The sequence below is a fragment of the Podarcis vaucheri genome (assembly GCF_965113315.1).
Source record: "Podarcis vaucheri genome assembly, chromosome: 3".
In the NCBI taxonomy this organism is placed as follows: domain Eukaryota; kingdom Metazoa; phylum Chordata; class Lepidosauria; order Squamata; family Lacertidae; genus Podarcis; species Podarcis vaucheri.
The window spans coordinates 73,176,613-73,189,779 of NC_138761.1; the positions used below are offsets into that span (position 1 = coordinate 73,176,613).

Genomic DNA, 13,167 nt, shown 5'->3' on the forward strand with positions numbered 1-13,167 from the left:
CAGGCAGGCATTCTCCAATACATTGTCACTTCTTCACACTCTCCGGTTTCTGGTGCCTGAGGCAGTTGCTTTGCTCTACTTAATGTTGGGTTGACCCTGATTCACACAGATAATTGAGCTTTGTCACAGGAGTTTTGTCACTGTACTGCCTTTAGCAGCAATAGGTACAGGTGTCACACAGCTATTAGTTGGAAGGCTTGAACATGACACTCAGGGAACATTTGTGGCATGGATATGTATTACAGTAGCAAACACATAAAATTCTGCCCTGCGCTTTCAAATGACTAAAATGCAAAGTAATGTATAAAGTCTCTACAAACTGCAAATAAGTTCTTTAAAAAAAATACTAAAAGCTTTCACTAAAGGTAAAGGATCCCTGGATGGTTACGGTAAGTTCAGTCAAAGGTGACTATGAGGTGTGGCACTCGTCTTGCTTTTCAGGCCAAGGGAGCCAGCATTTGTCCACAGACAGCTTTCTGGGTCATGTGGCCAGCATGACTAAACCACTACTGGTGCACAGAGGATCGTGAGAAGTGCCAGAGCTCATGGAAACGCCATTTACCTTCCCACTGCAGCAGTACCTAATTATCTACTTGCACTGGGATGCTTTCAAACTGCTAGGTTGGCAGAAGCTGGGTCAGAGCAACGGGAGCTCACCCCGTGGCACAGATTCGAACTGCAAACCTTCCAATCGGCAAGCCCAAGAGGCTCAGTTGTTTAGACCACAGCACTACCCGCATTCCCTTATCACTAAACCATGTTGCTTTGTTGAAATTAGAGTGTTTTAAAAAGATCATTTTCTTCTCTTTCATTTTCTGAAGGCTGCAACAATGTTATGCACCACTCTGTTAAGAATAATGAATATGCAAATCCTTAATAAAGTGAATAACACCAACCTTTCAATCACTGCTAACCTGCAGTTTTCACTGAGACTCCCTTTCAATCATTATTTTACAAAGAAGGACCAGACTTCTCATACCAGTATGCATCCTCTTTGAAATGTAATAATAATTGTAGGTTCACCGGAATACACATCAGTGACCAGTCTTGAATGAGGAGGTATCAATAAAAGGGATTGTTTATTTTGAGTATATCCAGCCATGGACAATTCTGAATGCTAACAACTTCATTTACTGTAGGAGATACAAAAGTTGTACAGAGTGAGTCAGAACTGCCTCCAGATATATGCCTCCAGAGATAGCCTTGCTCTTGTAGGCTGTTTTGTCGAAAAATTATCTGGCAGTCTAGCATTACTGTTCAAAAGATCTCCATTGGCACTGCACTGCCAATTCCAAGCCCTTTCAGTTTACTCAGTCGATTCCTGGAAGGTTTTGGTAAAGGGCAGAAAGTCTTCTCATTCTGCTTGCCAAGGACGTTTGTTTTAATGCTTTCTGCTAGGCATGAATTCAAAGTTCCTTCCTTTGCTGTTCACAAGTGTCCTCCTCCTTCTTTCTATTTAATTGCAGGATTGTCAAAGAAACACAACTGGAGACCACTGTGAACAATGTCCAGATGGCTACCTGGGAGATGTCGCCAGAGGAGCACCCAGCTTCTGCCAACCTTGCCCTTGTCCCTTGCCACTGGTTGCCAAGTATGCTCAATTGATTTATGTTATTGGTTCCAGCAGCTGTTCTCCCTGCTGCTAAGTCATCTTATGGCCAGATTTCATGAGACTTTCTAAGGGAAGGGAGAAATGACAAAAGAACAAGTAATTTTGACCTATTTGCTTTTACTGTCAGCTTGGGAAAATGCAATAGCTTTTCCTTTTTTTATTATTATTACTTCCCCAGTCACGCCGGCAATTCCAGCAAGCACACAAAGAAGTACAATGCATTTTATTATCTCTGAATCCCCTTTTCTTTTTAAACTTTGAACTATGTGATGGCTTGTAAATTGGCATTGCTGATAGGCAGGGGATCAGATGCACAGCTTTGACATGTCTAATCCCTCCAGTTTGGACTCCTGTCCAAACACAACTGGTGGGCGCCATTTTGAGCCCTGTTGAGATATGACATCGGCTGGTTCCCCATTTACCTCTTTAGTAGAATTTAGTAGATTCAGCCCTCACCCTCTCCAGTGAAAGAGCATGTGGAGAAGGGATAAGAAAGATCCCTGCATAAGTCATTGGATTGCTGCTACCTATCAGAGTAGACAATTCTGTAACAGATGGACCAATGTTCTAGTGACCTAAAATAAAGCACCCCTGCTTCTCATAGGTATATGTTACTTACAGCAAATCTCCGTAATTAGAGCATGGGCATAGCATGATGCATGCATTCACCAAAAGCAGTGGAAGATACATAAAGCTGTATGTATGAATGACAGAATCTATGTAGTCTCTGAACGGTTAATATGCACATTTGCTGGTAATTCTGGGCAATTCTATTGCTTTAATATATTCATATCCACTTATCACTGTTTCATATTATTGTGCAGTATGGCTGGTTATGCAGATACTCTATAAAATTAGCCTTGCTATGCAATGGTAAGGCCTGTCCCTGACCTTCACACATTCACTACATTGTGTGTACCACCCATTGGGAGCCTTGCAAAATACAAGGTTCCACAAACAGCAACAACATTTATTACAGTGGTGAAGCTGCTTTTCAGCAATATATCAAGTCTAGCACATCAGAAGCCCTTGGTCTTTATGTGGCATGCCAATGCACATAAGGCTACCTACAGCAAGCTCTTGATAAATCCTTGTTCCTGCCTCCTGCCTGGAGCTGAAAAAACAGAGGATTTGTCAGCTCGGCAGAGACAGATGTGGAATTGCATGCAAATGGATGCTGCACACACAATTCCTTTCCGCAGTGTAGCTGTTGGGGCTACACGCTTGTACATCAGCTGACTGTGGCAGAGACTTAGATACAGTCCTTCATGGAGGTTAAGTCTATCAGTGGATATGGATCGTGGTGGCTATCTTCCACCTTCACCTAGGAAACTGGGGCAATTGGCAGGCCCCCAGCTGGCCCCAGCCCACCGGCCAGTGTGCCGGGCGATCTCCAATCCTTGGTACAGCATCAGCGACCCGAGTTTCAGAAGCTAGGTCACGCTACTCAGCAGAGTAAACGCTACACAACAGAAGTGGCAGGAGAAGTTGTGTGAGCATATTTACAAGCAGTTTATTCAGCATACAGCAGGACAAAAGGAAAACACGTCCAATCTCCTTCGTGTCCAAGCAAGACGGTATAAGCAAAAGCTATATACAAATAGAAGTTCCCAGCAATCTGTGCTGGAGTGTAAACAGGCATGTGACATGCAACAATTCCACACGTCTGTTCTTAAGGTGGAACGGAATATCTCAACAGGAGGCAGCTGCTGGGAGTGCTTAGAGTGTTGTTGTGCTCAGGTCTTTTTCAGGCTTCCCAGTAAAAACAGGATGCTAAACAAGATGGACCACTGGCCTGATCCTGTAGGCTTGTTTTATGTCCCCCTGTAATCCCTTCCCAGAAAATGGTGGGTTTTCCGTTTTTTAGAAGGGGCCTATATGCTGAGCTACAACTACACATGTTCTGTTTCATCACAGCTTAATGGCTTCTCTTCAAAACAAGACTTTCTCTGATAGTAAGAAGTTAAACAAAACACCCAATTTCTGTCTGCCATTACAAGGGATAGGATTTTAGACTTATTAACTTGTAATTAAAAAAGAGTATTTAAAAAAGAGAGAGCCTAGTTCTCTGGTCAGTTACCTGGGTTTGTAAAGGGTTAAATGATTATAATGATTTATTTCCCTTTCTTCATCCCTTTGTTTTATATGGCGAGGGAAATGGAAGCAGAATCAGATTTCATACCTTGAAAGTGTGAGAGGAGATAGGGCTTGCTCTTCTGCTTGCAACAAAGGAACGAGCCCCATGAATAACATGTCAATGGGTTTACAAAGTCTGACAAATACTGTATCAAAAGCTCTAAGATGGCAGATTCATTATATACACAGTTGTTCTTGGGATTCATCTCTGTGGATTTTATTTCAATATTTTTGTCTGGCCAAACAATTTCCATCCATATCTGATATCCTGGGAACTTGTGGAAGAGTTCTCATTAAAAAGAGCTATCATTTGTTTGGAACAACTGGATACCAGCTGCTCCAAACCCTTGCAAATGTGCTTAGGTTTTTTATTCACTTGGAATTGTAAGACCACTTTATTATTATTGTTGTTGTTGCTTTTTTGTAATGAAACCTCCTTTTAAAGGCTCAGGAATACTTTTGGCCTGTTACTGTGTCCCAAATAGCGGTTTCTTAAGAAATTAACCCATTCATGGGGAAAATATCTAAAGCTCTGTTGGGATGGTGTCATTGAAATGTTACAGAAGGAAGTGTATGAGTATTGTTTTTCACAAAAATTGCAAACTGAAAACCTCAAATCTCACTGATGCTATAAATGTCTCCAAACAAGGCAAATAAATGCACTCATTTTAACTCTGGAGAATAATTTCGTAGAAAAGCAGATGAAAAAACTGAATGTAAGCCAGAATCCTTGATACTTTTTTTCATTCGTAAGGGAAACAATACACAGACCACATTCTTTCCTTACCTTCTGATGATTGACTGATCACAACAGTTCTTTTAAAAAAACACACACAAAACCCACTCCAAAATATTTTAGTGGATGGTGGCATAACCCATAATCTCTGATTTTTTTTTTTTTATGTATGCTTAGCTTTGCAGTTTCCTGTTACAGAAAAAATGGAGTGGTACGCTGTATGTGCAAAGAAAATTATGCAGGGTCAAACTGTGAAAGGTAAGTACGTTTTCAGGTGCAAATGTTAAGGAATCTTTGTGCCATTTATCTTGACAATATATGTTTGGTTTTACAGATACAGATTTTATATTCCCTCCCAGCTTTAAATGGGCAAAGAAAGTCTTTTAAAAAAAAATATTAATAATTTCAAAATTACAGAAAAGAAAGAAAAAAAATTAAAAACAACACTACAATACATAGAAAAAAGACATAAAAACCAATGCAACAATACAGCAAAAAGATAAAAAAGAAGGAAAAAAAGACACAAATCCCATATTACATATCTTTAACTTCCATTTGCTTGTTTCATTGACCTCCTCACACCTCCCTTTTTGTATTCTAGTTTGATTGATTATTTCAGCAAATTCTTTCCATCTTTCTCAATTTTTACTAAATAATTTATCTTGACAATTTAACCTATTAATTAACTCAACAAATCCTTTCCATCCTTTCCTCATATTCTGTTATTCAAATTACCTTAAGTTATTTAACCTTATCTTACCAAAAAATACTTTAGAGCTTAACTCTTAATACTCGATTATACATAACTCCTGGTATCTTTTCTACTAGAGTCATATAGTTTCATTCCAACATTTTCCCTAATGTTCATTAATTTTAGGCTAATTCTCTAGAGAGAAAAAAATTCTTTATAAATTTTCTTCCAATCTTCATCCAACGTCTCTTCTTCCTGGTCTCGGCTTGTGTCAGTCCTTACTGTCCATTCCATCTAGTCCATCAACCTGGTAATCTAATGTCCGAGGCCCTTAAGTCTCTTCCATGTCCCTTCTGCAGATCTTCTTCTTGTTGTTTATACTTGCACTTTTCCTTGTCTTTTGTTGGTCTCTTTCTTAGTTTCTTTCCTTTCTCGTTGGGGAGTAGGTCTCTGGGGGATTCCAACCCAAAATTATCTTCGTCTCCCTTCATCCAACCAGCCCATTCCCCAGAATCCCACTCCCCACAATCATCAATGTAGTCTAAAAAATATTTTAAAACATATTTCGAGGTCTCTCCAAAGTTAAGAACCTCCTCAGCTCCAGACTCCCCCTGGCCGACTCCAACTTCAATCTTCAAAGACAGCGGCTTATACTCCTGTAGGGCCTCGGGTCTCTCCATTTGTATTATTTGAGGTGCAACCACAACCTCCTCCATTATCTTCTACACTTGCCCAATCAGTACAGGTTCCTGAGTTGGTCGCTGAATAGTTTCTGTATCAATATTCCCTGTTTGTCCACAGTTATTAACCACAACAGTCATCAAATCCATCTTCTCATGCATCTGTTCCAGCAAGGCACTTGTCTTGCATAAAGCAAGCACCAAAGCTTCCTCCCAGCTCATATTTAGTCAAGGTCAAAAAGGACTGGTCCCACAATCTTAATCTGACAGCTGTAGAGTCCTCAAGTAGACGCAGCAACAATTTAGCAAGCTCCCTCTAGAGGAGACAATTTCTATTTGTATCCATTTTTTTAAGGCAAGTCCAACAAAAGAAAATTACTTTCATTTTTCAGATATTTTGTTTCTTTAGAATGCAGAAGGCAACATTGGAATCATTTTATTTCTCTTCTTTAGCTATCTGTCAAAGTATTCCATTCACAGTCAATGAACCTCTCCATGAATTTCTGTCTCTGACACCCTGTTGCCAGGTTAGAGACGGTGGAAACTTATCTTTCTTCACTCCCTCTCCTGCAGGCATTAAACAAAGTCCCCCCCCCTTTTCTCCTGCTTCCAAGGGGGTTTCAGTAATTATAAATGAAGGAAATTTAAACTTTTTTAACGACTTTCCAGACTTTAGCTTACAAGGGTTTTGCTTCAGTCTATGTACAAAAAAACAGAAGGCGGACTTCCTGTTTTGAACCTTCCCACTTCAGTGCCAAATTAAGATATTTCTTGATCCAATTTTCTGTTTCTACGCACAGGTACTTGTTTTAAATCCAATTGTCCACAGGAAAAAGTTAGCGCTCTCCGGCAATGGCTGTGCAGCTTCACTCCGTGAAAGTAGCAATCAGTTCGCAGCACCGCGCCGCTCACCCCACTTCACTCCGGAGCCCCAAAATGGGGTTTCCGGTGCGTAGGGGGGGCACTCCTGGTGCCCTGCCAAACCCCACATTCCCAGGCTTCCTCCGCCTGGGATTTCTAGCGGGTCCCCACCTTCGCCGCGGCGGGAAGACCCAGTTTCCACGGAGCCAGTTCCTCCAGTCGGAGGAACTCCGCCATTCGCCGATGGCGCTAACCCGGATGTCCTGGGGCAAAAAAAGTCTTTCTGCTGTCAGTGACAGTGACAGACCTGCTTGGATTGAGAATGATAAAAGCTAGCTGTCATCTGAAGGTTATTCTGAGAACTTGTCAGATCTGGAAAAACAGTGCTTCGTTTAGCAAGAAATTCCCCACAACTCATGGAGCTACCCAAATTATCCAGAAATATGAATGAATATGGGAGTACAAAATGGAAACTTAGGAATTATCTTTCATCCAGGGCTTAAAATTCTTCTTTGGTTTGAATTTTGAAGAACACATCAAAATATCTTGATCCAGCATTGGGTGATGCAGAATTCCTGTTGTGGAAGGGCCCAGTACCTGAAGGCGTACATACCCTCTCTGGAGGTCCCAGTTTGTAGTCCTTTGGCTCAAGGGTCCCCATGTTGACAGGTTCAAGACACACCAGCTCAGGGCAAGGCATTATATTGGGTCAGTATCTATCCCCCCTTCACTGCCTGTACATCCACGTGGTAGGCACAATCACGTGCACTAACCAGTGTCTGTTCAACTTCAGAGTGAGATTTGTGCCACTTGCACTCTAATCTTTGTTAATCCAGCTTGCTTCATAGCCCATAGGCCCCCAGAAAACCAACGAGCCCATTGGGCTCAACAGTGGCAAAGAGGACACACGAGGCAGTTGTGTCTACTGCCCATCTCATTTGCCATTCCACAGTAAGATGCGAGCTTCAAGAGGATCGTCTGCTTTTTCCACTGGAAAAAAACCTGAACATTCAGGAACCTATCAGGTTCCATCAGTCTCCAAGGGTGGACCATCTGGACAGGTCCAGAATCCCTGCAGGGGAGAATGGCCACCAATCCAAAATTTACCAGATCATGATCAGACCTTGACAATTGGGTGCACAGCACTTCCCTGTCTTCAGACCGCCCCTCACCTTACATTGATTTTGTTGACTTGACCACAGAGAATGCCCCCAAGCAAATGAGTTAACAAGACATTGCCATTAATCATTGCTGAATTTGTGTTTCCTTCCAGGTGTGCTCCAGGATACTATGGAAATCCCTTGGTGATTGGCAGTTCCTGTAAAAAATGTGACTGCAGTGGCAATTCCGATCCTAACCTGATCTTTGAGGATTGTGATGAAGTGACAGGCCAGTGTCGCAACTGCATGCGCAACACTACAGGGTTCAACTGTGAACTATGTGCTCCTGGTTATTATGGGGATGCCAGAAATGCTAAAATATGCACAGGTATTTGCTATGTTCATATTAAGCCCATTCATTGGTTTGGGGCCAGAGATCTTTCTATTATTGCCAGTCTGCTTTTTGCGGGTTTATAGAAAGGAAGTTGGCTAATGCTGCTGTGACTGAATGGAAAAATATTCTCCTCAATCTCTTGGCAGCTTTCAGTACTATAAGCTATGGTATCCTTCCAGAATGGCTGTCTGAGGTTCTGTTAACAGGGGTTTCCTCAGACTGAATGGATGGAGTGCAACCTATTCTGGATGGATTTGCGCCATGTCACACCCTGAAGAAGCAGGTGCAGAGCTGGCGAGTGCTTCTGGATCCCTTACTGTCCTTGGAGGTGCCTCTGTGTTGCAGAGTGCCTTCTGTCACTTGTGGATGGTAGCCGAGCCATGACTCTTATCTGGGTGTGGATAGCCTTGCTGCAGTTACACATTGGTAACTTATAGGTTAGATTACTGCAATGCAGTATATGTGGAGCTGCCTCTGCAGATGGCTCGGAAATTGCAGCTAGTGCAGAACTCAGGAGTCCAGTTGCTGACTAGGCCCAAGCCAGAAAGAACATGGATTCTGGCTTAACTGCATTGGCTACCAGTTGATTTATATGCCCTATAAAGCCTTGTATTGTTTTTGACCCCAACACTTTCCCCCATATGAACCTACTTGGACATCAGAGGGTCTGCAGAGGGTGATAATGCATGAGTGACCCCAAGCAGTGGCTGCCCATTGCCTGGGAATGCTCTCCCCAAGGAGGCTTGCCTGGCTCCAACATTGGTTTAATTTTAGGCCTGTTCTTAGTGTTCACCTTTTAGCTGGATGGGAAAGGATATTGTTATTGATTCTTGGTCCATGTACATTTTAGTATGGTTTTATTGCTTTTGTCCATTTTATTGTATATTTATCTTATATGTCACTTTGAGAATTTTTTAATGGATATATTTAATTAATACTACTGCTGTTATTACAGTCATACCTTGGAAGTTGAATGGAATCCATTCCGGAAGTCCGTTCAACTTCCAAAACGTTTGGAAATCAAAGTGTGGCTTCTGATTGGCTGCAGGAAGCCCTGGACATTCGGCTTCCAAAAAGAATTCGAAAACCAGAACTTCAGGGTTTCGATCATTCGGGAGCCGAAACATATGAGTACCAAGGCGTTCGACAACCAATGTACAACTGTACAATGTACAATGTACAATGTACAATGATGTCATTATTTATGCATTTTTAAGATCCAAGCAAAACCTGCCTATGGGTAAACATGGGGCAAGCTAGATTGGAGTAGCCCTCCCAACCCCACAAGCCCACAAGCTGTTTCTAGGTTGTTGGTTTTTGTTTTGTTTTTTAAAAGCACTTACTAGGTCTAATGGGTGACATGGGTGGTGCTGTGGTCTAAACCACTGAGCCTCTTGGGCTTGCCAATCAGAAGGTCAGCAGTTCGAATCCCCGCAACAGGGTGAGTTCCCCTTGCTTGGTCCCAGCTCCTGCCAACCTAGCAGTTCGAAAGCACTCCAAAAAGTGCAAGGTACCGCTCCGGTGGAAAGGTAAACAGTGTTGCCGTGCACTGCTCTGGTTACAGTGTTCCGTTGCGCCAGAAGCGGCTTAGTCATGCTGGCCACATGACCCGGAAAAACTGTCTGTGGGCAAACACCGGCTCCCTTGGCCTATAGAAAAAGATGAGCGTGCAACCCCAGAGTCGTCTGAGACTAGACTTTGCTGTCAGGTGTCCTTTACCTTTAGGTCTAATGACTTACAAGGTCTAATGACACATCTAGGCTGGCCCTAATAATGCCTTTGGAAAACTTAAAAGAATGGCACAGAGGAAAAATCTACCCATGTTATTTACTCCCACATCTAATACTTAGAGACCTGTAGCCTTGGATGTTTCATTTTGATGTTGTAGCTAATAACCAGTGAAATACACCAATCACTGCTTTGGAGCTACTTTCAGGTAGAGGCTTCTTTTCTCTTTTTGCCACATTAGCTGCCCCACTTTTTGTGTCATTGCAAGTAAGGCAGACTAATATGCTCACATTGCTAACCATAAAAGGCTTCTGTCTGCTTTTCAGTGTTTCATTAGCCATGCAATGTATACATTACATGTCTTTAAAACAAACTACCCCTGGGAACAAAGCTAATTTTAGAAGCCATAATAAGATGAAATGGCCAGAAGGTTTTAACGTACTCTGAAAATGCAAACTTTAGAAGAGCACAGAATTTCTAAGTGGTAGGTGATGTACTGTGGTTCTTAATCTCTGCAGTAATAAATAACAATTCAAGCAGTGAGAGATTTAAAGAACCGTTATTTTACTTCAGTCATGTATAGCAGTAATATGTGCAATTATAACAGAAAACATACAGAGACATTCCATTTAAGATCTGCCTCCACCTTCTCTGTTGTAGGTCATTAAGACTGTGCTTTATCATTTTATCACTCAAATGTGGTAAAGAAATGCTAAATGGCATTGTTATTACGCGGCAAAACACCTTTGGAATTCTGGTTTTAAATTTATTCCTCATAAGTAATGTATTTAATGTTACTTAGCTACTTTGAATAGAAATTATTCAGCTGCTGCGTATAGCAGTTTGAATTTTTTAACAGTTCGGTTTTTTATGAGCAAACGAAAGCACGTCAGTTTGGCAGAGATCAAAATATCACATGGGGGCAGTAGCTATGCATGAGAGGCTGAGAACCGGAAAGAGCTCCCAGGAAAGGAGACCGTGTAGAGCTATGAAAATACTGAAAAAGGGGACTCCATGTGAATGGTAGATAAAGACAATGTAAATTCAAGAAAAGGATCAGAAGGGGTGGGGAACCAAGAAGGGGCTAAGAAGAGAAGTTAAGCATTTGGTTGTAGGTTTCCAGTTTTAAACAATTACTATAAAATTCTCTCTCTCTCTCCTTTCCTAGCATGCAATTGCAGAGGAGGACCTTGTGACCGTCGAACAGGGCAATGCCTAGCAGAACCTCCAATGTCTCCTCCAGTCACAGATTGCCCAATAATCAGTAAGAATAGCAATTATATGAAACATTGGCTGCACTGTCAACGTTCTCCAGCTTCCCCCTTTCCAGAGCATCTGTATCTTGAAGACATACATTGAGAGTTATGGTCTGATTATGTGATTATGCTTATTTCCCTCTGTCCTTGTCCTCCACCCTAAAGAAAAAGATTATGCTAGTGATGCTAGTGACCAGTACTGAGGCAGCCATGAAATCATATCTGAAATAATGTTCAGTAGTGGTGTGGGAGAAAGAGCCAGGACAGCAAATTAGTACTTGGGCCTGTGGTAGATGAATTTAATACTTATCCCAGCCCATTATTTACCATGTGGCACACATTAGTCCTACCCTCCAATCATGTGGCTACTTATTTTGGGGCTGGTCATTCTGAAAAAGGCAGGAAGCTTCTCTGTCCAGTAAAAGTCCTGACAGGCCAAATACAGCCTCTTGTATCAAGGATATCAGGAAAGGAGTCAAGAATCAAGCAGGCCTTCTAAACACAATGATTTTTATTTTTATTTTGCTACATATGCTTCATATGAAGCTATTCATAATTTTAATAATAATAATAATAGCAGCAGCAGCAGCATATCTGCAATAACCTTCACTTGTTAGCCACTGCACTGACTTTGAACCTCAGTGCCCCCCAGCATACAAAACACAGTCCATTGTGGTTATACTGTCTGCCCTTAACTCCAAAAACAAAGACTTGATTCAGTGATACGATGACACAGTTGCTTCTAATGGCAGTGCTGTTTAGAACGAAACATGTAATAATTGGTGGGGTGAGGGATTCCAGAGTAATTTGTAATTTGGAAACCCAGTTCATACATTATCTGGAGCCTTTGCACAGAAGGTCCCACATGTCCTGTTGGACAGGGGATACCAAGCTCCTGGAGGGAGGCACAGATTTGGATGCAGCAGGCCCTGCACTGAATTCCATGGATCAGAGGCAGCTGCTGCTGCTGCCACAACCCCACTGTACCCCTTTGCCATGTTTGGTATCTTCTGTTTGGTCATATCCACAAGGCTATACCTTAATATCTATGAGGTCAGTGATGTCAGAGCAAAATACTATTGCTTAGGCTACAGCAGGGAATAGACTGTCTAAGCATCACTGAGGCCAAATAAAAAAATAGGCACAGGGTTTAATTTGAGCTCTAACCCAGAACCTTTCTTTTTTTCAGTGCCAGGGTTCAGCCTTGGAACACATGTGTGCAGTTATGAAGCAGAGTTTGCATTTGTGTGTGTGCAGTTCCCTTTTTAATAATGCCCACCCCTAATGTATTTTGGAGTAAAGAACAGTAATTCAGGCAGAGCAATCCTATTTCCGTCAGAATGCCAACATCAGTGAAACAAAGACTGCTGAAGTTTCAGTCTGCACTTAGGAGGCTCCTAAGGTTGAACCCCTCAGAGAAGGAAACCCAAAACATCTTTTGTCTGCAAGGAAGCCCATACAGGGGACATAGTATTGTGCCCTTCATCAGAGTCTGTATGGCTTCTGAGCAACTCTAAACCTGGCACTTCTTTTAGAAATTAAGTCCTGAATATGTCTTTAGCTAGGGGGCGCAGGGGATGCAGCTTTTTCTACATATTTTTATGGCAATTTGGGGGGGGGGCAAATACATTTTTCACAAAATTACATACAGACATATTCTGCATAACATGACATAATATAAAAAGTGTGTCTATGAAATCACTCTTTAATAGCTAAAATTGTTTCTTTTGTAGAAAACCTGCTTAGGGGTTAAGCCATTTTCCTCTTCTTGCCTGGTATAGTGGACAGTTTCTATATTATGCTAAATCTTGATATTTATTTGGATAGAGTTGTGAGAACGTGGCAGATTACAATGGGTACTGCCTTTCAAAATGCAAAACAATATTGCTATATGGGATTACAAGTGAGGAGATCTTGACAACATAATGAATTGGTTATCCTTATTTGTAGCTTTTCTCTCATCCTCTTGGAAC

At 41.7% G+C, this 13,167-nt stretch overlaps 1 protein-coding gene and 1 long non-coding RNA gene across 2 annotated transcripts in view; one reads left to right on the top strand and one right to left on the bottom strand.

Annotated features, from left to right (window-relative positions):
* Positions 1-13,167, bottom strand: part of LOC309529089 — a 176,363-nt gene that overhangs the window by 118,597 nt on the left and 44,599 nt on the right. The gene's annotated exons all lie outside the window — the stretch shown is intronic.
* The window catches only part of LAMA4 (laminin subunit alpha 4), a 77,819-nt gene that overhangs the window by 22,697 nt on the left and 41,955 nt on the right, over positions 1-13,167 (top strand). The window contains exons 3-6 of the mRNA XM_082216770.1: positions 1,467-1,591; positions 4,662-4,742; positions 7,990-8,204; positions 11,107-11,202. Coding sequence (XP_082072896.1) covers positions 1,467-1,591; positions 4,662-4,742; positions 7,990-8,204; positions 11,107-11,202 — 517 coding nt within the window. The remainder of the gene's footprint in view (positions 1-1,466; positions 1,592-4,661; positions 4,743-7,989; positions 8,205-11,106; positions 11,203-13,167) is intronic.